This window comes from Pseudonaja textilis, chromosome 3 (assembly GCF_049901715.1).
Source record: "Pseudonaja textilis isolate UNSWEBS1 chromosome 3, rPseTex1.2, whole genome shotgun sequence".
Taxonomy (NCBI): domain Eukaryota; kingdom Metazoa; phylum Chordata; class Lepidosauria; order Squamata; family Elapidae; genus Pseudonaja; species Pseudonaja textilis.
The window spans coordinates 105,005,061-105,028,432 of NC_141992.1; the positions used below are offsets into that span (position 1 = coordinate 105,005,061).

General features: G+C 41.8%; 1 protein-coding gene across 3 annotated transcripts in view; it reads left to right on the forward strand.

Moving 5' to 3' along the window:
- Positions 1–23,372, forward strand: part of SUCO (SUN domain containing ossification factor) — a 214,197-nt gene that overhangs the window by 113,492 nt on the left and 77,333 nt on the right. For all 3 annotated transcript variants that reach the window (XM_087932039.1, XM_087932040.1, XM_087932041.1), the window contains exons 12-13: positions 2,972–2,992; positions 3,194–3,249. In XM_087932039.1, coding sequence (XP_087788165.1) covers positions 2,972–2,992; positions 3,194–3,249 — 77 coding nt within the window. The remainder of the gene's footprint in view (positions 1–2,971; positions 2,993–3,193; positions 3,250–23,372) is intronic.

A 23,372-nucleotide genomic window follows, 5' to 3' on the forward strand; every position in this document is an offset into this window, starting at 1 on the left:
TTGGACTTAATTACAGTCTCAGGAAGCCTTGGTCAGAATATAACCTGCCTTTAAAGAGGCATAGAGCATCCCTCCTCAACGGACTATCCTTGGAGGTACTGTGTTTTCATAACTCTCATTCAATTTCTAACTTTTCCTTACAGGGTGTTGAGAAGGTGGTCAGCCTGCAGTTGATAAAAATTCTGGAGGAACTACATTATTTCAGTAAAACTTCAGGCAGAATTTAATACTGAGACAGTTGGCTGCACTTCCACCTGTGATAGAAGCAAGATGCGCTCCTACATCTCTCAGCTACTTTTCTTATTGTTGACCATAGTAACTCTTTATTTCTGCTCCGTGGATAGAGGACACCTTTTTCAGTAGTTTTCTTTTTTTCTTTCTCTGAGGCCAATATCAGATGGGGTGGGGGGAATTGTATCCTACCCCATTATTTGTGAGGTGCCACAGAATTTTACTTTCTTTCCCTCTTCGTCAACATCTTTTGGAACCTTTGGGGTAAGATTGTCCACCAATTTAGGGTTCAGTATCATTAGTACACCATACATACACTGTGCTACAACAGCACACTGTACATCAATACACAGTATACTGATGATACTCAAAGTCATTTTTTAACCCTTTGACCAGACAAGACAGCTGACAGTATTCTGTCCCAGTATCTGGATGCTGGCTTTGGATGATGAGAAACTTTTTTCTAATTTAATGTTACCAAGATAAAGTGGCTGTGAATGGCTCAAAAATCCATAGCTCCTTGGTCTTTGTAGGATTGAATTCAATGATGTAGCCCCATGATGACGAACCTATGGCACGCGTGCCACAGGTGGCACGCAGAGCCATTTGTGCGGGCCCGTAAGCCCCAGTCAAACTTACCTGCACTGCGCATGTGCATGCCTCCCAGCCTGTTTGAGGCCGTTTTCACCCTCCGGGGGGCTCAAGGGAAGCCTCTGCAGCCTTTGGAGGCTGAAAAACAGACCCATTTTGTCATTTCTGGTATTTGGAAGCTGAGAAATGGACCCGTTTTTCAACCTCCAAAGGCTGTAGAGGCTTCCCTCGAACCTCTGGGAGGCTGAAAAAGGCCTCAAACAGGCTGAAAATCAGCTGGAAGGCGCACACATGCACGGTGTAGGTAAAGGGGGGGGTGTTGCGTGTGCATGTGCAGGGGGGGCGCATTGCATTGTGAGTGCCAGCATGCGTGCACTTTCGGCACACCACAACAAAAAGGTTCGCCATCACTGGTGTAGCCTATTCAAAGATGGTGCTCAGTCTGGGGGTCTTCCTGAATTTACAGCTCCTGCTTGTTGAGCAGGTGACAGCTATGGCCTGAAAGGCCTTTGCACAGCTTCATCTGGTGTGCCAGTTGTGTCTCTTCCCAAATTGTATGGTTCTTCAGACATGCAGTCGCATCTTGATTACCTTATGACTTGACTACTACAAGTGCCTTACAGCTGATCTAAAATCCAATAGCACAGGCATTGCATGCACATGTAATTTCCTTGCTTTGCGATCTGCAGTGGTTGCCCATTTGCTTCTAAGTGCGATTTAAGATGATGGTTGTTATTCTATAAAGCCCTATACGGCACAGGCCCCAATTACTTGAGGAACCATTTGTCTGCCATATCATTCTCACTGATTCAATCCAGCAAAGTTGGCACACTCTGGGCTCTGGATTGACTAAAGCTGTCGAGTCCTGAAAATACACCTTCACTGTCATAGCACCTGCTCTTTGGAATAAGGTTCACACACACACACATACCCCAAGATTCAGATAGACCCATCCTGATGATGTTTCTACGATTCTTGAATATGTGGCAAAAGTGTTTGAATGCTTCTTTAAATGGTATAAGGTTGTTTTTCCTCTTTTCCATTTATATGTCTTATATTGCTTGTTCTTGATGATTATATGTTTTACAGGTAGTCCTCGACATACAACCATTTATTTAGTGACCGTTCAAAGTTACAGCAGCACTGAAAAAGTGACTTATGAATGGTTTTCACACTCACAACCATTGCAGCATCCCTATGGTCAAGTGCTTGGCAACTGGCATGTATTTATGACAGTTGTACTGTCCCAGGGTGACATGATCACCATTTATAAACTTCCCACTTGGCTTCTGGCAAGTAAAGTCAGTGAGGGGAGCCATATTCACTTAACAATCACATGATTCACTTAACAACTGTGGCAAAAAGGTCATAAAATGGGACAAAACTTATTTAACTGTTTTATTTAGCAACAAATTTTGAACTCAATTGCGGTCATAGGTAAAGGACTACCTATATTAGTTTTAATGTTTACTTGTAAAAAGCCCAGGGTCATTAGTGGTCAGGTGGTATATACATTTAATTGCTTCTAATTACAATCTAATTACTATTAAATAGTAATTGCTATTATTTCTACACTTGTTCAAGAAGGCAAACAAGAAAAACATAATGTTAAGTATTCATCTATCCTTCATTAACTTTATAATCCCATTTCTTTCATTTAAAAAGAAATAGAAGTAATATAGGGAGGGAGATGGGCAGTTAAGAAATACAAAATATAAATAAATAAAACAGACCCCTTTTGTGGATACTTGTTTACATATCTGTGTAAGCAGCAAAGTACTGTTGCTTATATCAAAATAAAAAAATCATTATTTTTTTTGAAATTTGAAAACCATGTACATCTCTAGACTAAAATAGTGACATTTATTTCTGTTGTATTAGGGTTTTTTTCCCCTCTAGCATTCAACTGTAATTTTGAAGCATGCCAGGTATTTGGTTACATAGCAAATAGCTGTGATAATTTGACTGTGTGTTGTGACTTATAGTGAGCATCTTATCATTTTCTGTAAAAGCATCACTGTATATTGGGTTGGTGGGAGAGGGGAGGAAGAACAATTTATATTCACTGTTATTAATTGACCAGCTAATTTATTGCCTGCAGCATGCATGTATTTGACTGATGCTTTTTTTTTCTTTTCTCTTACTTCAGATGTTCATCAAGTATATAAAGGTTAGCAATATCTTCATAATATTGAAAACCTAAAGCATGAGTACACATTTTTTTTGGCTCTGCACACTAATGCATGAAAAGAATAGAGCCTGACAATATTCTTTCTGTTAACTTGATGTGAAGTTTTGTTTTATCTTTAATTTATATAAGAACTATTAATCATTTTTACTTTTCAGTTATTAAATACTCTTTATTTTTCAGGTAGAGTTGGTATCACATTTTGGATCGGAACATTTCTGTCCTTTAAGCCTTATAAGGTATTAATGAAAAATATTATTTCTATGCTTTTTATATCCTTAAAACATGATATTTCTGTTTGATGATATTTGCAAATATTATTCATTTAGATTAACTAGTTTTTCAAGGCAAAACTATACAGTATTTGAATATATAAAGATCAATGTGAAAAGGTTGAAAAATCAAGTCTGTTGCAAGATCAAATCTGGGTTAGTCATTGGGACCAGAGAACCTCTGGAAACTTCTCCCTACCAAAATGTATGCTTCAGGATATCGTTGTTCGTTGTATTAATATGGTGCCTTCTTATTGATTGATTGATGTTGATGGCTGATGACTGGCTGTTGTTTATTTGTGCTGCCAAGTCCTTGGCTTCTAAGTACATGATCAGCTGGTAGTATACCTGTACTCCTGTTGACTGGTGTTCTGACCTAGGCTTCACAAAAGCATGAAACGGACTCCTTGTCCCAACAAAACCCCTTTTTTATTAGGCTAATATGAATTCCTATCATTCACATCCAGCAAAGTTCTGACAAACAGTCTTTCAAGGGTGAATTGCAACCATAGTCCTTATCAGGCTTGGAGAGTTGCCAGGCTGATCACTTCCAAGCACAACACTGTACAAGAAAATACTTGGCAAGGAGTCTATGAGTCACGAACAAATCTTCACACTAATTAAATGAACTAATTGTCTCCAGCAAACACCACTCCCCTTTTGCTCCTATTTATTCCCCATGGGAGGGGTCATTCACCACCCACCTGTGCCTTTATTCCCAAGTTGACCCTTATTCCTTAATTGTTCCCTTCTTCTGGCAGCTCTGTGCATGCGCACATCGGGAACAGGCTCCAGCTGTTCTTCTGGCCCACTGATCTCTGACTCCGAAAGCAGCTGATAACTGTGGGACAGCTCTGACCCCATTTCTGCCTCTAATGCAGAGCACTCATCAAAGCCTTCCCCAGACTCCAGGACTGGCTTATGTTCCTCCCCAACCTTCTCACTGTCTGAGTCTGCCCCTCTGTCTGAAATGGCCCTATCAGATAGGCTGTGCAGCCAGAAGATATGGAGGATAAACTTGTGGGCAGTGGCACAAGCCGTCGGTAACCCACAACAAAAAATTAAGTGCGCCATCTTCGTCAGCATGTCTACTGCCATGAACACAGTCATAAATCCAGAAGACATAGGCAAATCTGTCAAGAAATCCATGGAAATGGCGCCCAAGAGTCTCCAATGTCAACAATGCTTGGAACAGCCCTGGGGAGGGGGCCGCCTGTCACCAACTGGGCCTGCCGGCATCGCACACAGAACGTGACGTAGTTTTGGATGTCATGTCATAATTGGGACCACCAGACGGTATGGGAAACCAGGTTCAAGGTCTTGAAGAGGCCAAAATGCCCACCGCAGGATTATCAAGGCACTGTGTAAGATAAGTCCCGGAGTGGCCCCACCGGCACATATAGCCTGTCTCTGTACTGCAAGAGTTCCTTGATGAATCTCCATGGAGAAGTGGGCCCCACCTCTTCCCTCTGTTGCTCCACCCAAGTGTCATGCCTCTGCTCTTCCTGTATCTGATTCCGTAAGCCCATTGGCTCGTGAACCATGGAGAAGGACACGGGCAGAACCGTCTGGGGCAGGAGCTGGTCTTCGTTATAGGAGTAGTTGGGTTTCTGTTAGAGGGTATCTGCCCTTTGGTTGTGACCACTTGGGATATAGGTGATGTGGAAATTGAACCTGGTAAAGAAGAGGGACCACCGAATCTTGTATTGGTTCAATTTCTGAGCAATCTGCAGGAACTCCAGGTTTTTGTGCTCCATTCGGACTCCTGGAACCAGCCCAGGACGCCACGAAGTGAGGGTTTTATTTGGCGGCAAGCGCACGCCAGGCCGCCAGGACAAGTGCGGGGGCGGGTCAGCCCTGGGCGACTCGTGTTTGTGTGCCTGCCCTGTCCCACTAGAGGCTCTGGGTTTGACGGATATTCTGGGGTGGGACCCGTGGCCGTGTTTGTGGCCCGGCCCCAGCCCCTCCTGGCTTTTTTCAGTCACCGACAGGTGAGGCCTGGCTGTGCCTAATTCCATGGGCTCCTCCTGCGGAGCTGGGGTCTCATGCACGATCGGGACCACCCAAGTCTCCTGGGAGGCACAGCAGTTTCCCTGTCTGCAGCCGAGTGTCAATCCGGAGGCAAAGATGGACCAGCGCATTGAGGTTTGGAGGAACATAGACCCGGACCAGCTCGTCCTGCAACTCCTCTGACAACCTATCCTGGAAAGTGTCCATGAGGGCAGCCTCATTCCAGGCCAAATCTTGGCTAAGCAGCCTGAACTCACTTATATACTCCTGCAGAGGTCGCTGGCCCTGCTTCAGGGCCTTCAGATGTTGGATGGTGGTCTGCATCTTAATGGGATCCTTATACATCAGCCTGAAGTGGTCACAAAACCCCCAGAAATCATCCAGCAAAGGGCTAGCCTGGACCAGCAGGGGCATGGCCCAGCAGAGCTGGTGAGAAGGTTAATCAGAAACCCTACTTTATCCCAGTCAGTGGGGAAGTCTTCAGCTCTAAGGCTAATAAAGAGCTGGCATTGTCCCAAGAATGCTGGAAACACAGCTTGGTTGCCATCATATTTATCAGGAACCGCCACTGGGCATTTCCTCTGGGGAGGTGGAGCAGTGTGAGCTTGGAGCTGAGGCACCTGGGCTGCCAGCAAAGCCACCTGTTGAGTGAGCTGAGTGTTCTCTGCATGAAGCTGCTCCATATTCATGGAGGTTTGTTGGGGCAGGAGACAAACTGTTTTGACCTAGGCTTCACAAAATCACAAAACAGATTCCTTGTCTTGACAACCCCCCCCCCATTTTTTTTTCATAAATTTATTATTTTTATATTTTAAAAAACATCTCTTTTGGTGAACAACGTGGTTCCAGGTTTTTATATTTCAATACAAACACGACCATATTTACATATTCATCTTTCATATTAAATTTCATATTGTATTACTTATTCCATTTTCCTTTAAATATTCTCAAATATTCTTATATTCATTACACTTATCTAAATCCAGTTCATATTGTAGTTTATTTCATTTTAAAAAAATATTCTTATATCTTGTTTTACATTATTATCTAAAATTCTTATTTGATTTCTATGTTCATTACATATATTTACTTTTATCTGTCACATTTGCAATTTTATTACATATTATTATTCCATTCATTGTTCCATAAGTTTCATCCTGATTCTAATAATCCAAAAGTTGTCCCCTTTAATTGCAATTTGAGTTGCCACTCCTTTAACTTATACACTCCCCCAATTTATTCCCTTTAATTCATTATAAAGATTTACCATAATATAGTCATTATTTAATTACCACATTCTACATTAATAACAATAATCTCCTAACTGCTACATATCACATATGCATATATATTTTAAGTCAGATTCCACATATTCTTTTTCTCAATTACATTCTAAATCATCTATTTTCAAAGGTATTAATGTATTCAATTAATTTTAGAAACTGATAGTCTTTCCATTACAATTCTCAAAACTCATTTTAACTTTATTCATCGCTTTATTAAATATCAATTAATATTCTTATAATAAATTCTCATTTCAATTAAATCTATATCTGATTTAACAATAATCCTTAAAGAAAATATCAGTTCCAATCTTTTCTATTTTTAAATCTATTTTCTTATATATCACAACACATTATCTTGCAAAATTCCCCTGACTATTCTTCTACCCATTGTCTCTTATCCTCCTGACTATATAATTTCTTTTCATTTTTGTTTGCTTTCTGCTTCCCATGATTTTCTGGTCTTTTCTCTTAATTCCCCTTTTTTCCTTTATTATTTCCCTCCATGTTTTATTTCAATTATTTATTTTGTCCTCCTCCCTTTCTTGATCTTTCCTCTGTAATTTCTTCTTCTACTGTTTCCTTTTCCTTTGTTTAACTTTCCAAACATTTCTCCCTTTTATTATCACATCAAACCTCAAATTTTTAACTTTAATTCTTTTTTTCCCTTTTTAATGTTCATTGGTCCACTTGTTCTTTAGAGCTGGTTTCTGTTTTGTTTAACTTCTCACCCTCTGGTTCTCTTTGTTCTTCTTTAGTCTGTGTGATGACCTGGAGTGTACCACAAATATAACAAAAACCAAAAGGTAAATAAAGGTCCTTTAATGCCTTCAACTTGGCTTCACTGTTCAATTGTTCACAGTTGGAGATTAAATTATTTTCAAAATAACATTCCAAACAAAAGAAATACAGTTCAAAAACAAAGCAAAAACCAAAAACAAACTGCACTAAAGAAAGTTCCACAACAAACCAGGATAATTAATTACAAACTTCAAGAAGATAACCAGGTACAGTCCCTTGGAAGAATGCCAACCTAGATAAACCTCATCCAGAAAAAACACTCTTTGTCTTCAGCATTTGCTAGCATACTAGGTCCAAAATCTTATGCAGATCTCACACTTGCAACCCATGAAGAGGATCATGGCCCCCTCCTCCTGTGTAGACCACGTTTTTCCCTTATCCTCTCCTCCCTGGGTGCCCTAGGATGGATAGGGGATGGTCCCGGGTCCTCCTCTCACTGCTCAGCTGGCCTCTGCCCTTCTCTAGCCTCCTCCACAATCTCTGGAGCCACACTTCCATGCCCTGTTAGCTGTTCCTCCTCTCCCTCAGAGTCAGTCTCCACCAGGGGCATGACAGTCTGCGTCATCATTTCTGATTTTTGTAGTATAGTACTGTACATTTCCAAGCTTTCTTTCATCATTTCCTTTATATTTTGTAGTTCCAATCTTATTTCTCCCATTTTATACTCTTTTTTCTTTTTAATATTTATGTCCAATCCTATTGTCCATTAGTTTATTTCAACCAGTGTCTTTTATATTTAATTTCAACAGTCAATATCCATAAATCTTTGTTTCTAGGTTGCTTCTTTTGATTTCTTTTCCAACTTTTTCCCAAAGTTACCAAGTAATCCCAGGGCAATTTCTTCACATATCTTTTTTTCCTCTGTAGAGTTCCAGTATTTCACTTTTCAGGGTTTTAATTTTCTTGTAATGGAATTCCTCTTATTTCATTTCAAATTCCAATTTTAAAAAGCACTTTTCAAAGAGTCACTGAAAATTTTCCTTTACTTCTAGGTGGCGCTCTCAGTTTAGTTTCCAGGCTCCATCCTTTCTTTTCACTTTCCCTTTTTTAATATTTTATTAATTTCACCAATTCCAATTATTAGCTATTATTTCTTTTTGGAATAGAATAGAATAGAATTCTTTATTGGCCAAATGTGGTTGGACACATAAGGAATTTGTCGGTGTAAATACTCTCAGTATACATAAAAGAAAAGATACATTCGTCAAGAGTCAAGAATCATAAGGTCCAACACTTAATGATAGTCATAGCAATCAACCATACTAGGAAACAGTCAATATAGATTGTAAGGATAAAAGCGACAAAATTACAGTCATACAGTCACAAGTGGGAGGGGATGGGTGATGAGGAATGATGAGAAGATTACTAGTAATAGTAGTACAGACTTTGTAATAGTTGAACAGGGTTGAGGGAATTATTTGTTTAGCAAAGTGATGGGTTTCGGGGGAAAACTGTTCTTGTGTCTAGTTGTTCTGGTGTACAATACTCTATAGAGTCGTTTTGAGGGAAAGAGTTGAAACAGTTTATGTCTGGGATGTGAGGGGTCTGTAAATATTTTCACAGCCCCTTTTTTTGACTCATGCAGTATACAGATCCTCTATTGAAGGCAGGTTGGTAGTAATTGTTTTTTCTGCACTCCTAATTATCTTCTGAAGTCTGCGTCTGTTCTGTTGGGTTGCAGAACCAAACCAGACAGTTATAGGTGCAGATGATAGACATAATAATTCCTCTATAGAACTGTATCAGCAGCTCCTTGGACAGTTTGAGCTTTCTGAATTGGTGCAGAAAGAACATTCTTTGTTGTGCATTTTGATGACGTTTTTGATGTTAGGTGTCCATTTTAGGTCATGTGATATAGTAGAACCTAGAAATTTGAAGGTCTACTGTTGATACTGTGTTGTCTAGTATTTTAAGAGGTGGTATTATGAGAGCGTTTCTTCTAAAGTCTACCACCATTTCTATAGTTTTGAGTGTGTTCAGTTCCAGATTATTCCGGTTACACCACAAGGCAAGTTGTATAACCTCCTGTCTGTATGCGGATTTGTCGTTGTCTGAAATGAGACCTATCACTGTTGTGTCATCAGGAAACTTCAGTATTTTAACAGATGGATCATTTGAGATGCAGTCATTGGTATATAGGGAGAAGAGAAGTGGAGAAAGCACAAAGCCTTTGGGTGGGGGGTTCTCTACTAATTGTATAGGTATCAGATGTGATTCTGCCTAGCTTCACCTCCTGCTTCATGTATATTAGGAAACTTATGATCCACTTACAAGTGTGTTCAGGTACCACTAGTTGGTTTAATTTACTTAGAAAAATGTCTGGAATAATGGTATTGAATGCTTAAATCGAAGTCTACAAAGAGGACCCTTGTGTAGGTATTTGGAGATTCAAGGTGATGTGGGATGTAATGCAGAGCCATATGAACAGCAGCATCTGTCGATCTATTTGCTCATTATGCAAACTGCATAGGATCTAACAGTGGATCCTTGATGGTTTTTAGATGGGACAGCACAAGCCTTTCAAAGATTTTCATAACTACAGATATCAGAGCAACTGGTCTGCAGTAATTCAGTTCCTTGATGGAGGGTTTCTTTGGCACTGGGATGATAATAGAGCATTTGAAGCAGGAAGGGACATAGCACATCTCTAGTGATCTATTGAAGATTCAGGTGAAGATGGGGGCCAATTGGTCAGCACAGACTTTTAAGCAAGAAGGAGTTATCTTGTCTGGCCCTGATGCTTTTCCTGGCTTTTGTCTGTGAAATAGATCTTGCACTTCTTTTTCTGTGATCACCAGAGGTGAATCCAATGGGTTGGGGCCAGTGGTAGGAGGCTTGGCTGTTGTTGGTGTGTTTGAGATGGGGGTTGTGGAGATAGGTGGCTGTAGTTTCCTTTCAAACCTGCAGTAAAACACATTCAGGTCATCTGCTAATTGTTGATTTCCTTCTGCCTGAGAAGGAGGCTTGCTGTAGCCAGTGATGTTTTTAAGAGTTTTCCACATGTTTGCTGGTTCATTTGTTGAGAACTGATTCCTTAACTTTTCAGAGTAGCTGCTTTTTGCTGCTCTGATCTCTCTTGTTAATATGTTTCTGGCCTGATTGTATAGCATTCTGTCACTTTTTCTGTAGGCTTCCTCTTTGGAACAATGTAGCTGCTTAAGTTTAGCTGTGAACCAAGGTTTATTGTTACTATGTATTTGCAGGTTCCTTGTTGGTACACATAAGTCTTTGCAGAAGCTGATATATGATGTTACAGTATCTGTGAGCTCATCTAAGTCTGCAGAGGTATCTTCAAAAACATTCCAATCAGTGCAATCAAGGCAAGCCTGGAGCTTCAGCTTTGCCTCATCAGACCAAGTCCTCACTGATTTAATTGTTGGTTTCATGGTTTTAAGTCTTTGTCTGTAGGCAGGTACAAAGTGAATCATGCAGTGGTCAGAGGGTCCCACAGCTGCTTGTGGTAAAGACTTAATAAGCATCTTTTACTGTTGTGTAGCAGTGGTCTAAAATATTTTTTTGCCTCTGGTGGGACAATTGACATGCTGGAAATATTTTGGAAGCTCTTTCCTTAAATTTGCTTGATTGAAATCTCCTAAAATAATGGGAAGGGAATCTGGGTGTTTGGCTTCAGCCTCCATAATTTGATCAGCAAGAGTTTGTAATGCCTTGTTTACACAAGCTTGTGGAGGAACACACACAGCTATTAGGAGAAATGAGGAGACCTCACATGGAGAATAAAATGGCTTGCAGTTGACATGTAAAGGCTCTAAATTTTCATAACAGAATTTATATATTATACCATGTTCTCATATAATAAGGCCGGGTCTTTTTTTTTTTTTTGAGCCCCCCCCAAATGGTTAGGACATCTTTTTGGGGGTGAATTAATTTCTCCCCCCTCATGCACCCTCACCTAGGGCACCCTGTGGACAGCTACGCCTCGCCACCAGCCACTCCTAACGGCCAATCATGGTGGAGCATGGAGGGCTCCCTACCCCCACCAAGCACCTTTGCTGCAGACCCAGGTCAGCAGGTGGGCGGCAGGGATGTCTGCCGGCAGCGTTTCAGCTGCTTTTCAGGCCTCCATAGCTTCCATGGTTCCCACCAGTGCTGGTGCCTCTCATCAGTGCTGTCTCCAACAACAGCATCTGAGTCGCTCCCACTTTTCCCCTCTCCCCGTAACAACAGGAAAAAATTTTTTTGAGGTATCTGGGAGCACTGCACGCTGCTTGGGTTTAATCCCGAATGGCTGGGTGGGTGTGAGAAGAGCCGAGCGAGCATCTCTGCTGCTGTTACCCTTGGTGCTCCAGCCTCGGACTCTGCAAGTTTCCAAAAGTCCTGGTGCGCAGCCCGTTCCTGCATTTCAAGCGTGCCCAGGCCGAGCTTCAGCTGTCCCTCTCTTGCCAGCGCCGTTTCCAACAACAGTGGCAGCAGCGTCGGGAACCAAGGAAGCGTTTCAGCTGCTTCTCGGGTGGGGGAGCCGCCTCCATAACTTCCATGGTTCCCACCGCTGCTGGCACTGTTGGAGATGGCGCTGGCGAGAGAGGAACAGCTGCAGCTCGGCCTGGGCATGCTTGGAATGCAGGAACGGGTTGTGCATTGGGACTTTTGGAGAGGCCGAGGCTGGAGCACCAAGGGTAGTAGCAGCAGAGACTCTCAGCTCTTCTCATGCCCACCCAGCTGCTTGGGATTAAACCAAAATGCAGTGCGCGGCGCTCCCAGTTATCTCAAAATGTTTTTCTCCTGTTGTTACGGGGATGGGGGGAAAGTGGGAGCAACTCAGACGCTGTTGTTGGAGACAGCGCTGGCGAGAGAGGCACCAGCATCGGTGGGAACCGTGGAAGCTACGGAGGCCTGAGAAGCGGCTGAAACACTGCCGACGGACATCCATGCTGATGCCACCCGCCTGCTGACCTGGGTCTGCAGCAAAGTCGCTTGGCGGGGGTAGGGAGCCCTGCGTGCTCCACCATGATCGGCTGTTAGAATTGGCTGATGGCAAGGCGTAACTGCCCGCGGGGCGCTCCTAATGGCAAGTTCCCCCCGCCTTCCCCCCCCCCAAATTTTGCATGTTTTAAAATAGGCCTAAATTTGGGGGGAGGTGCATAATTTCATTTTATGCCTAGAAAACATGCTGGGTCTTCCTATTGGGGGGGGGGGGTGTATTGTTGGAGATACATGGTAGTTATATTCTGAGACCAGCTGTTGTTGATATATAAACATAATCCGCCACCCTTTGTTTTACCTGTTTTTGTTTTCCTCAATTCTGTCTGATCTTTAATATCTGAAATCTTGGGATGTAAATGGTGTTGTCCCCATGAATTTGTGGATTAAGCCAGGTTTCAGTAAAACAAAGAACTCCTGAATTGTAAAAATCAGAATTCCATCTATTTAAGAGATGTATTTCATCCATCTTGTTAGCAAGTGAGTGCTAGTCAGAAAAATTGAATGGAGAGGAGTTTTTTTCCTCCTATTCCTTAATCTGTTTAAAATTCCTGCTCTTTTATTTCATCTCCTTTTTTGGCGCTGCAACTTCTTTGCTTATAATCCACAGCATTGGGGGAATTAGTTAGAATCTCCTCCGTGTTTGCAAAGACAGAGGGTGTGAGGAATCAGAAAGCTGCTCCTTAAGGAAACACTGCCTAATTCTTAGCAGATGTTCTCGTGAGTATGAAATCTGTAGTGAATTGCAGATAATAATAATAAAGAAACCATTAAAGAGCATTTCACTGAGGCAGCCATCATCAGAGCCATCTTGGATCAGAAAATCCTTTTCAGAAGATTTATTTTTAACATGTTCAATTCCAGCATTTAATTATGCCCATTTAGTGCCAAAATCCAAATAGTTATCCAGTTTAATTTCCAAGTCTTTTATAATCAAATGTTTTCCTCTGAATTTTCCACCTCCAAATTAATTCTTTTCAAAGTCCAAAGCCAATTTCACAGATTTCCAATTTTCTTCTCTCTTTCTCTGGTCACTGCTTCAACAATCTTTCATAAAAAAATGCTTTATTTCTTAATTCCGGGGTACCTTTTATTGTCCATGTATTTCGCCTGCCTCACACGCTGCTCACAGCTTCATAGCTCCAGCACAACTGGAAGTCCCGACAAAACCCTTTTTTATTAGACTAATGTGAATTCCTATCATTCACATTCAGCAAAGTCCTGGCAAACAGTATTTCAAGGGTGAATTGCAACCACAGACCTTATCAGGCTTGGAGAGTTGCTAGGTTGATCGCTTCCAAGCACAACCCTGTACAAGAAAATACTTGGCAAAGAGTCTCTGTGAGTCAGGAATGAATCTTCACACTAATTAAATGAACCAATTGTCTCTTGTAAACACCACTCCCCTTTTGCTCCTATTTATTCCCTCTGAGAGGGGCCATTCACCGTCCACCTGTGTCTTTACTCCCAAAGGATCCTTGTTCCTTAACTGTTCCCTTCTGGAAGCTCTGCACACGCACACATTTGGACAGGCTCCACCTGTTCTTCTGCTACAATGATCTCCAACTCTGAAGGCAGCTGATAACTGTCAGAACGGCCTAACCCCATCTCTGCCTCCAACGCACAGCACTCATCAGCCCCAGGCCCATGTTCCTCCCCAACCTCCTCACTGACCGAATCTTCCACCAGTTCTGCTGGTCACTGGCGGGCTACAACAACTTACCCCATTTCCAGATTTTAATCATTTCCCTGGTTATTTTTGTATCTGCATGGTCAACAATCTTAGTAGTGAAATTGAATGTATGTCCTTGTTCAATGCAATGTGAAGGCTACCAATGAACTCTCCTTGTCTGACTGCTTGCTTGTGTTCTGGTGGTAGCTTCCTCCCCACCTGTCTTACCATAGTCACAGGGGCAATCCATGCAGAGGATCTGTTAGATTACATTGGAAGTACCACTTCCAAGCAAACTTTGTAATGCATGATTTTTCCTCGTATGGTAGCCTCTGGGCAATGTGCAATGCCCACTTTGCAAATATTAGAAGCTGCATTCTGTTGCTTCAAAAATGTTTTTGATACGTGGCTGGATGTGCCATATAGTTGGTCTTATACCTTCTTTCTTCATTTATCTTTCTCGCGTATTGTGCAGAAATCTTGTTATAAATGATACCCATTCTGCCTGAATGTTCATGTAGGTATCTTCTGTCCAGTTGTCTAGTTTGCTAGGTACTAAAGTGGGTTCTTAACACTTGCCACATAGTATTGAAATTAAAAATGCTTGGAGTGTTGGTTGCCTTGTGATAAAACATGGTTTCTAGGCTTCCATTTTCCTATCTGTTGACAAGCACATATAAAATTAGTAATTGTTTAGCCGTTTCTTCCTCCATTGTGAATTGTATGTCTGGAAAGATGGAGTTCAGTAGGGTATGAAAGTTTCAGCATTTCTTTTGATGATGACAAATCTATTGTCCACATAGTGGCGCCACAATTTAGGTATGTAGTTTTGAATGCACAATGTTCTAATTGACAAAGGACTGTTTCTGCAATGACTGCTGATAGTCTGGATTCCATGGGTGTCCCTTTTATTTTCTCATACATTGCCCCTTTGAATGTGAAAAGGGTATGTTGGCAGTACTGGAATACGTTCATGATATGTGTCCAGGTTAGCTTAGTCTGATCTGTGTTGTAACTTTTTCAGTTTTTTTTTAAAAAAACTATTACTTTGTATGTTGTAAAGAGGAACAGCTGTAAATAGGGACACTACAACAAAGCTGACCATGATCTTGTTAAGAGTCACATTTAAGCCTTGTAGTTTCCAGAATCCACCATCCTGTCCTGCCATTCTGTTGGAAGGCTGGGAGGAAGCTTGCTCGCATTTTAACTTGTTTTTTGCTTTTGCTGTAACTGCTTGAGAATTAGGGAGGGGGAGCATCTTCAGAGACAAAACTTTCTCTCTCCCAGCTGGTTTTAGCCCTTCTCCAAAGCCGTCATGCCCTGAGGATGAACTATGATTTCTTTGGATCTCAGAGATTTTCAGTACAATCTTGTAGCATCACATTGGTTGCTGATGGACTGATTAGAATGGCTGGGCTTGGGGAAACAAAAGAATGCTCTTTGCATTGTGCGGGCTTTTTCAGATTTCACCTTGTTCTCCTGCAACCACTTTACTCTCAGTAAAAGTTCTTTTGATTCAACAGATTGGATTAAGAGTCTTGCTTTCCTGGGGGACTAGCTGAGCAGTTCATTACATTAGGCGAAATCTACAAAGTCAGTCAACACTCTGCACATGATGTCAGCCAAGGCAGAAGACCAGGAGTGCTGGGGAGAAGCCTCATCCAGACCTTCCCCTCAGCTGGACCTCTCCCAGTGGACAGAGGGGGTTGGAAGCCTGGAAGACTCATCAAGACCCTGGTGGTCCATTGGAGTCAGAAAGAAGGAAGTTTAGGAAGGAAGAACCAACGGGGTGGCCATCATCTAAGACAGGCAGCAGTGAGAGAGGCAATTACAGCTGGAAGAGCTCAAGGAAGAGGAGGAAAGCAAAGAACCTGATCAATCAAATCTAATAAGCCATGAAGTAAGCCATGTGGTTCATGATGAATGCCTTTCAAACCCTGAAGACATGTGAAGCACATATCAAGGCTGCTACCAGCAAGCCTCAGCAAACCCAAGGGGAAGAGGATGGAGGGTGAGCTTCAATACTAGACATCACTGCAGGAGTTTCACCAAACCCAGCCACTGCCTCAACTGTTGCAGGTGCAGCACCTAGGGAAGCCGCCAGGGCTGCTGCCCCTGTGGGAACTGGCTAGGCAAGAGCTAAGCACCGAAAGACCTCACCCCTTCATGTGAAGTCCAATGGAAACCTGCAGCAGCTGGGACTCTTTCTGGCCCATGTTCTAACCTATGTGTAAGAGTATGGGCAGGGGATCCCTGCTGAAGGTGCCAAGGTGAGCATCACCCTAGGCTTGGAAGGGCCGCAGCCTACTGTATTGTGACCCTACGCAACGCGAATGTACCAAAGCTGATAAACTTTTATCACTTTATGACAGCACTTGTTCAGTGATTTGAAGACCCCCTTGCCAATTGTAAAGTGAGGGACTGCATCAAGGCATCATGTGGTGGCGGATAATTTCACAATCTTTAATTGCTTCATAGATGGGCTGAATGACGACCTGTACAATGCCTGCATCTCGAGAGGACTCCTTCCATCCTTCACAACTGATAGGTGCTGGCTGAGGGGATGGAGATTGACCAAGTATGCAGCCAGTACCGCTCAACCCAACTGTGGAAGAAACCAGCCCTGGGGAAAAGTGGTGGTGAAACTGCAAAACCTGCAGCCACCTGCTTCAAGTGTGGCCCGGAGGAACACTGTGCAGCAGAGTGCAAGGCTAGCCGCCCAGCCAAGAAGCCCCCTCTTGGGTCCCTTGGGAAAGCCACCAAGACCCCACAACGGGCCAGAGAAACGGCGCTGAAGGGAGTGGAGATCATTGAGTTCACCCCATCATTGAAGCAGGATGAGGGAACTCTGACCCAACCAACTGATGGCCAGGGATTAACTGACATCGATGATGACCTCCCGGTAATAAAGGCGGAAATAAAAAGTGGGAATTTTTGTTCAATAGTAGTTTTTTGAAGAGTTTGCTAAACATGACAAGCAATATGAATCTCACAAAGATCAGAGCAGGAAAAAAAATGCCTCATAAGGATCAATGATGGCATCTAGCCCTTCCAATCAAAAATCTATTGAAGACATGTTACAGAGGAAACGAACAAATTCGTATAAAGATCTAAAAGCAATGTTACAAAACATGTAAGAGGCAATGTTCAAAAACCATGAAGAGATGAAAAGAGAGATCAGTGTGGTGAGAACGACACAAGTGAAATCAAAGAGAATGCAGATAATGGATGGAAAATGTGAAGCTTTCCAGCAGCAAATAACCAAGAATGAACAGAAACTATTAGAAGTGGAACAAAGTATGGAAAAGGAAGAAAGGAGGGTAGAGGAAATAAATGCTATCACAGATAAAATACGGGACTATAAATGTAGCAACACAAGAAAAGGAAACAAAAGAACCTTACCAAGAACCTTTTTCAAAATGGCCAAATACCTAAATTTACAAGAAAGAAATAGGGAGAACTACTTGAACAGGCACAAATCGTGGTCCAGGATAGATATGGTGTGGACCTCAAAGGAGATGGACTAAGAAATTAAAGAAGTCTACATAGAGCCGAATTTTTGGGCTGACCACAATCCCATGAGACTTTACTGGAAAGGATACAAGACTACACCAAGATGGACATTTCAACAGGCAGTCCTAAAGGACAAGGATTTCAAACTGAAGCTGGAGAAAGAAATGGATTTCTTTTTCAAAGTGAACAAACAGGAAGATACATCCCCACAAATTATTTGGGACACAGCAAAGCATATATGAGAGGAGTGGCAATCTCATATACGGCAAAGAAAAACAAGGAGAAAAAACAACCACAGGAGAACCCTTGAGGATGACTATAACAGATTGGAGACATTATTTCAGAAAGAACCACATAATAAAAGCCTGAAAAAGCAAATGGATTTGCTCAAACATAAACTCTGCAAGCTCGAAAAAGAGGGCCTAGCCCAACAACTTAAACTAACTAAACAGAACTTTTTCGAAAATGCGAATAAACTGAGAAGATGGTTAGAACAAAAACTAAGGAGACAAAAGGAAAAATGACGGATTGATAAATTACAAGACAAAGATGGAAGATGCACTACCAGCAGGATGCAAAGAAAATCGCTCAGGTGATTTAAAACATATCGGTATGTTTTAAAATAATAATAATAAATACTTTTTTTGTCATTGTACGTATATACACAGTATACACATACAACAAAATTCACATAACACTCAGAGACCAGACCTAACATGCACACACACATGATAATCCCCAAACACCCACCCACCCACCAAAATTCCCCACCCCCTAAAAACACACAAGCATCCACACAACAGACCAAGTAATACTGTCCAACAGCTCACTGATGGTGTCCTTAAATTAATTGATAAGTGCAATTATAGCTCGCATTACCAGGTGGGATTACCAAAATTCTCAGAGGAAATAAAAATAATGTTGAATGAGGAAATTAGAATTTCAGAAGTTACAAAGGCAATTAATAAACAAAAAAACAGTAAGCCCAGATGGCTTACTGACAGAGTTGTACAAAGACCAACAAAATATTCTGGGCCAACCTTTATTGGAAGTTTTCAACACAGTTTTAGAAGAGGCAAAAATCCCCAGATCTTGGACAGAAGCTAATATTATCTTGATACAAAAAGGAAAAAGCAGATCAGACACTGATCAAAAATTACAGACCAATGTCTCTTTTGAATGTGGTCTATAAGATTTTCACAATTATAGCTGAGAGACTTAAAAAATTTTTTTAAATGAATTCATCCACAGAGATCAAAGTGGTTTCTTGACTAAAAGAAAAATCAAACATAACATAAGAACAATTTTAGATGTCCTTGAATTTTATGAATTATACAACAGACGTCAAGCAGCACTACTCTTTTTAGATGCCCAAAAGGCTTTTGATAATATCAAATGGTTGTTTTTATTACAGCAACTTAGATACATGGATATCGGCAAAAAAATTTAAAAATATAATCACAACGATATACTCAAAACAAGAAGCCAAAATAATAATAAACGGAGAAGCAACAAACAATTTTAGTATATCAAAAGGAACAAGACAAGGGTACCCTCAATCACCATTATTATTCATATTTACATTGGAAGTATTAGCAAGGACAATTTGGCAAGAACCACAGATAAAAGGCCTAGAAATTAAAAAAGAAACCTTCAAATTACAAGCATTTGCCAATCTGGTGTTCATTATGGAAGATCCAGAACAATCCGGCCTGAAACGTTTAGAGTTACTTGAGGAATATGGCGATGCTGCTGGCTTAAAAATTTATAAAGAAAAAATGAAAATGATAGTCAAGAACATGAATAATAAACAGAAAAAAATTCTGGCCACGAAGTTGGACATCCAGATGGTCAAAAAAATAAAATACCTAGGAAGCAACATCTCGGCATGTTACACCACGATTAAAGAAGATAACTATCAGAAATTGCTGAAACAAATAAAAGAAGATCTGGAAAGATGGAGCAAAATAAGTCTCTTTATTAGGAAGAATCAGCAATTAAGATCAGCAATTAAGATCACCATTCTACCCAAAGTACTCTTTTTGTTCCAAAACATACCAATAAAACTAGACAAAAAATTCTTTGGGGATTTGAATAAATTGACATTAAATTTATTTTGTGGGATCAAATTGAAATTATTACAAGATGCGAAAGAAAGAGGAGGATTCGGACTTCCAAAATGGGAACTATACTATCAGGCAACAGCACTTACTTGGATTAAGGACTGGATAAACTTAAAAGATAGAAGACTTACTACACTTAGAAGGCCACGACCTACAGCAGGGCTGGCATGCATTTCTGTGGCATGGCAGAAACACCATTTACCAATACTTTTTAAGGCATAAAATTTGACAAGCCTTATTTTTGATTTGGAATAGAATTAAATTTCAAAATTATATGGAACTGCCAACCTGGATATCGACGCTAGAAGCAATAGTGTACCCAAATTTGTATAACCTAACAAAAGCCATTACTTACAAAGATATTATAAATGACAAGGGGCAACTGAAGTTGAGACAGGACCTAAAACAACAAGAGGTAGATATGGAATGGTGGGCTTATCTCCAAATTCAGTCAAGGTATGAAAAAGATAAAGAGTTGGGAATTAATATGCATGATTCAATATTAGATAATAGGGGTGATGCAAAGAGCTCAACCTTTGGGCAGAGCCTAACAAGTTTTTAAAAGCCCGCCAAAATTTGGAGGTGAATTGAACACCCCTGTCTGAGATAATTCATTGGGGAGCTCCATGTAGGCGATAAAATTTTTGCTAGTGCCTTGGCTGTTGGGATCTTCTAGCAGGATATAAAATGGACTTATTTTGAAAAAAGATCCGTTATAACCCAAATAACTTTCCCGCGCAGTTCCACTATAAAATCCATAGAAATCTCCAGGTTGCTGAAGGTTCTGCTACAGTTTGTAGAAGCCCTGGGGATTTTCCTTGCCTTCTTTTTGCAGTTGCACAGATAGGGCAGCTAGCAACATAGCTCTTAATGTCTTTTTTAAGGGATGGCCACCAGAATTGTCTTTTGATGAGGTGCAGGGTTTTTACAAATCCAAAATGTCCAGCTATTTTGGAGATTTTCACAAAAGCCAGAATGAACTGATGGTAAAAGTTTGCAAAACCCAGGAAACATATTTGTTTGTGGATTTGGGGCTCCCAGTCAATGATGGCTTTTACTTTTGTGGGTCCCTCTCTATTTCCTTGTGGGATATTCTATATCCCAGGTAGTCAATTTGTCTTGGTGAAACTCACATTTAGAGAATTTTGCATAGTCTGACGGCTTGGAGTTTTGTGAGAATTTCTCAGACTAGTTTTATGTGCTCTGTTTTTGTTTGGGTGTAAATTAAAATGTCATCAAGATAAACTAGGACCCCTTTGTATAAATGTTCATGGAGTACTTTGTTAATTAATTGCATAAATAAAGCAGTGGCTCCTTGTAATCCAAAAGGGGGTACTTTGAATTGGTAGCATCCCAGCAGGGTATTAAAAGCAGTTTTCTACTCATTCCCTTTCCTAATTCTGGTATGGTAGTATGCCTCTTGTAAATCTAGTTTTGAAAAGATTTTTCCTTTAGAGAGGTGGGCCAGCATGTCCTTCATAAGGGGAGTGGCTACACACTTTCCACGCTGACAGTGTTTATATTTCTGTAATCAACCAAAGGCATAGGGTTCCATCTTTCTTCTTGTGGAATAGTGCTGGGGTTGCTATTTTTGGTCGGATGGGTTTGATGAAGCCTCTTTTTAAATTTATATTGATAAATGCACTGAGTTCGTCTAGTTCTCTGGGGCAGAGGTCGCCAACCTTTTGGATCTCAAGGACCACCAAACTCATAATTTTAAATCCCAGGGACCACCAACTGGTTCTGTGGGCATGGCCTAATTTGTGGGTTTGGCTTGGTGGTCATGTGTCTGGCTGGGCAAGGCTTATATGTAAATATTATAAATATTTATATAAATATTGAATTTTTTATAAAAAAGCAATTTTTACCCCAAATCAGGCAAAGCAGGCAGGCAGATTGAGTTGCTCACAGAATCATTTAGTGATCTATCTGCCATTGACTAGCTCAGTCTGTCACATAAAATTTGCTTGCCGTGAGTCTGCACTGAATAATAGAACCTTCAGTTCTAAGGGAGGTTTGGCTGTGCTTAAAAGCAGAGCCAAAAATCTAAAGACTACTAGAAAGCAAGAAATTCAACCATTTCCTGCTTCCTAGCTAAACTATATCTCCCGGCACAGCAGAACAACTGATGGTCGGAAAAAGGAAAAATAGCAATTTAGCAAATAAGTTTGCCGGGTAAGGAGTGAGTGGGTGGGGAGGGTTCCTGTGGGCCATGTGGGCGGCGCAGCCTTGTGTTTCTGTGCAGCCTGGATTAATTGCTTTCGGGAGGTGCTCTGGGCGTGAGATTTCTCTGCAGCCCACCAAAATTTTCTTGCAGCCCGGGGACATGCAGTATATTTGGAAGTTTATTCCCTGGCAGGATCTCAATGGCACAATCCATGGCATGATGAGGTGGAAGTTCATCAGATGCCACTTTGCTAAATACTTCAGCCAGATCCTGGTATTCTTTGGGGATGCTAGTAGGCTCAGCAGGTGGCCGGCCATGGATTTTTCTCTGTTGTCTTTTCTTTCCCTTTTTTCCTTTGGAATGTTTGCGAATGTTCCATGTCCCTGGAATCTTACAGTTCCTTTCTTCCTGTTTATTTTAGGGTTCTGTAGCCATGTGAACCCTAGGCCATTCCATTCCCAGAGCTACTATATACATGAGGGTCACTTACCAGCGGGTCGTTTTCCAGATCACTTTCAGACTGGCTCCAGTCTTCTCGGGGTGCCGGAGTTCGTTCCTCTGGGTTTGGAGGGGAACAAAACTCCATGACCTGTTGGCTTCTCAGCACGGTTCCTTTTCCTTGGGGGGTGGATTTTGCAAGTTTCCTCCCTGACGGGTAATCAGGCTTTCTGGTGGAAGTTTTTGAATGGCACTCTACTGCATGGTACCGCTCCTTCCCACACTTAAAATGACCTGATGGCCTTGGTGCCATGGTGATTTGGGGTTTGAATGGTTCCCACCCCAGAGATCTTCTCCAAGCTGTGCCGGTGCGGTATTGGTTTCAGGTCATGTCGATTTCTACCTTCTCTGTCATCAGGTGCCATTCGTACAGGCGGCTAGGGGCCCCACGGGCCAGGCAAGCGGTGTATGGGTCATCGTTGAGCCGATATTTGAACCAACAGACTAGAATATCCTCTGGCCAGTCGATTCAGCTGGCCAGGTCACGGAATTCCTCAGTATATTCATCTACAGGGTGACAGCTCTACTTTACGACTCTAATGTGGTCGCGGGCTTTGTGATTGGCAAGGGGGTCTTTGAAGCAGTGGCATAGTGTTGTCATGAATCAATGGAAGTTTTGCATCTCTGGGGCTTCGGCATTGTGGATGGTCACTATCCATCTGGCCGCTGCCCCCTCTAGGGCTAGAGTGACAACTCACACTCTTGCCCCCTGGCTGGAAAATTCTGCCCATACTCTTGCATATAGGTGAGGACTTGAGCCAGGAAGAACCCGAGTTTCTGGGGGTCTCTACTGAATTTTACACCCAAGGGAGGGCCTTCCTCTTCAGCTGCAGGCCCCTGGGTTGGCCGGGCACAATCGCCTGGGCTGGAATGGCAGGAGGTTGATACCTGGCATGGCTACTGCTCCACCATCTTGGTCAGCTACTTAATCAACTGTGAGTGATGGCTTGGGGTCCCTCAGCTGCTGGTTCACCTGTGCTCCTTCGTCAGCGACCCAGTTCACCCCAGACATTGAGGTTTTCCAGGGCTTCCATCACAAGGTGGTTGATGTGCCGCTTCAATTGATAATCTGCCAGCGGTTCCTC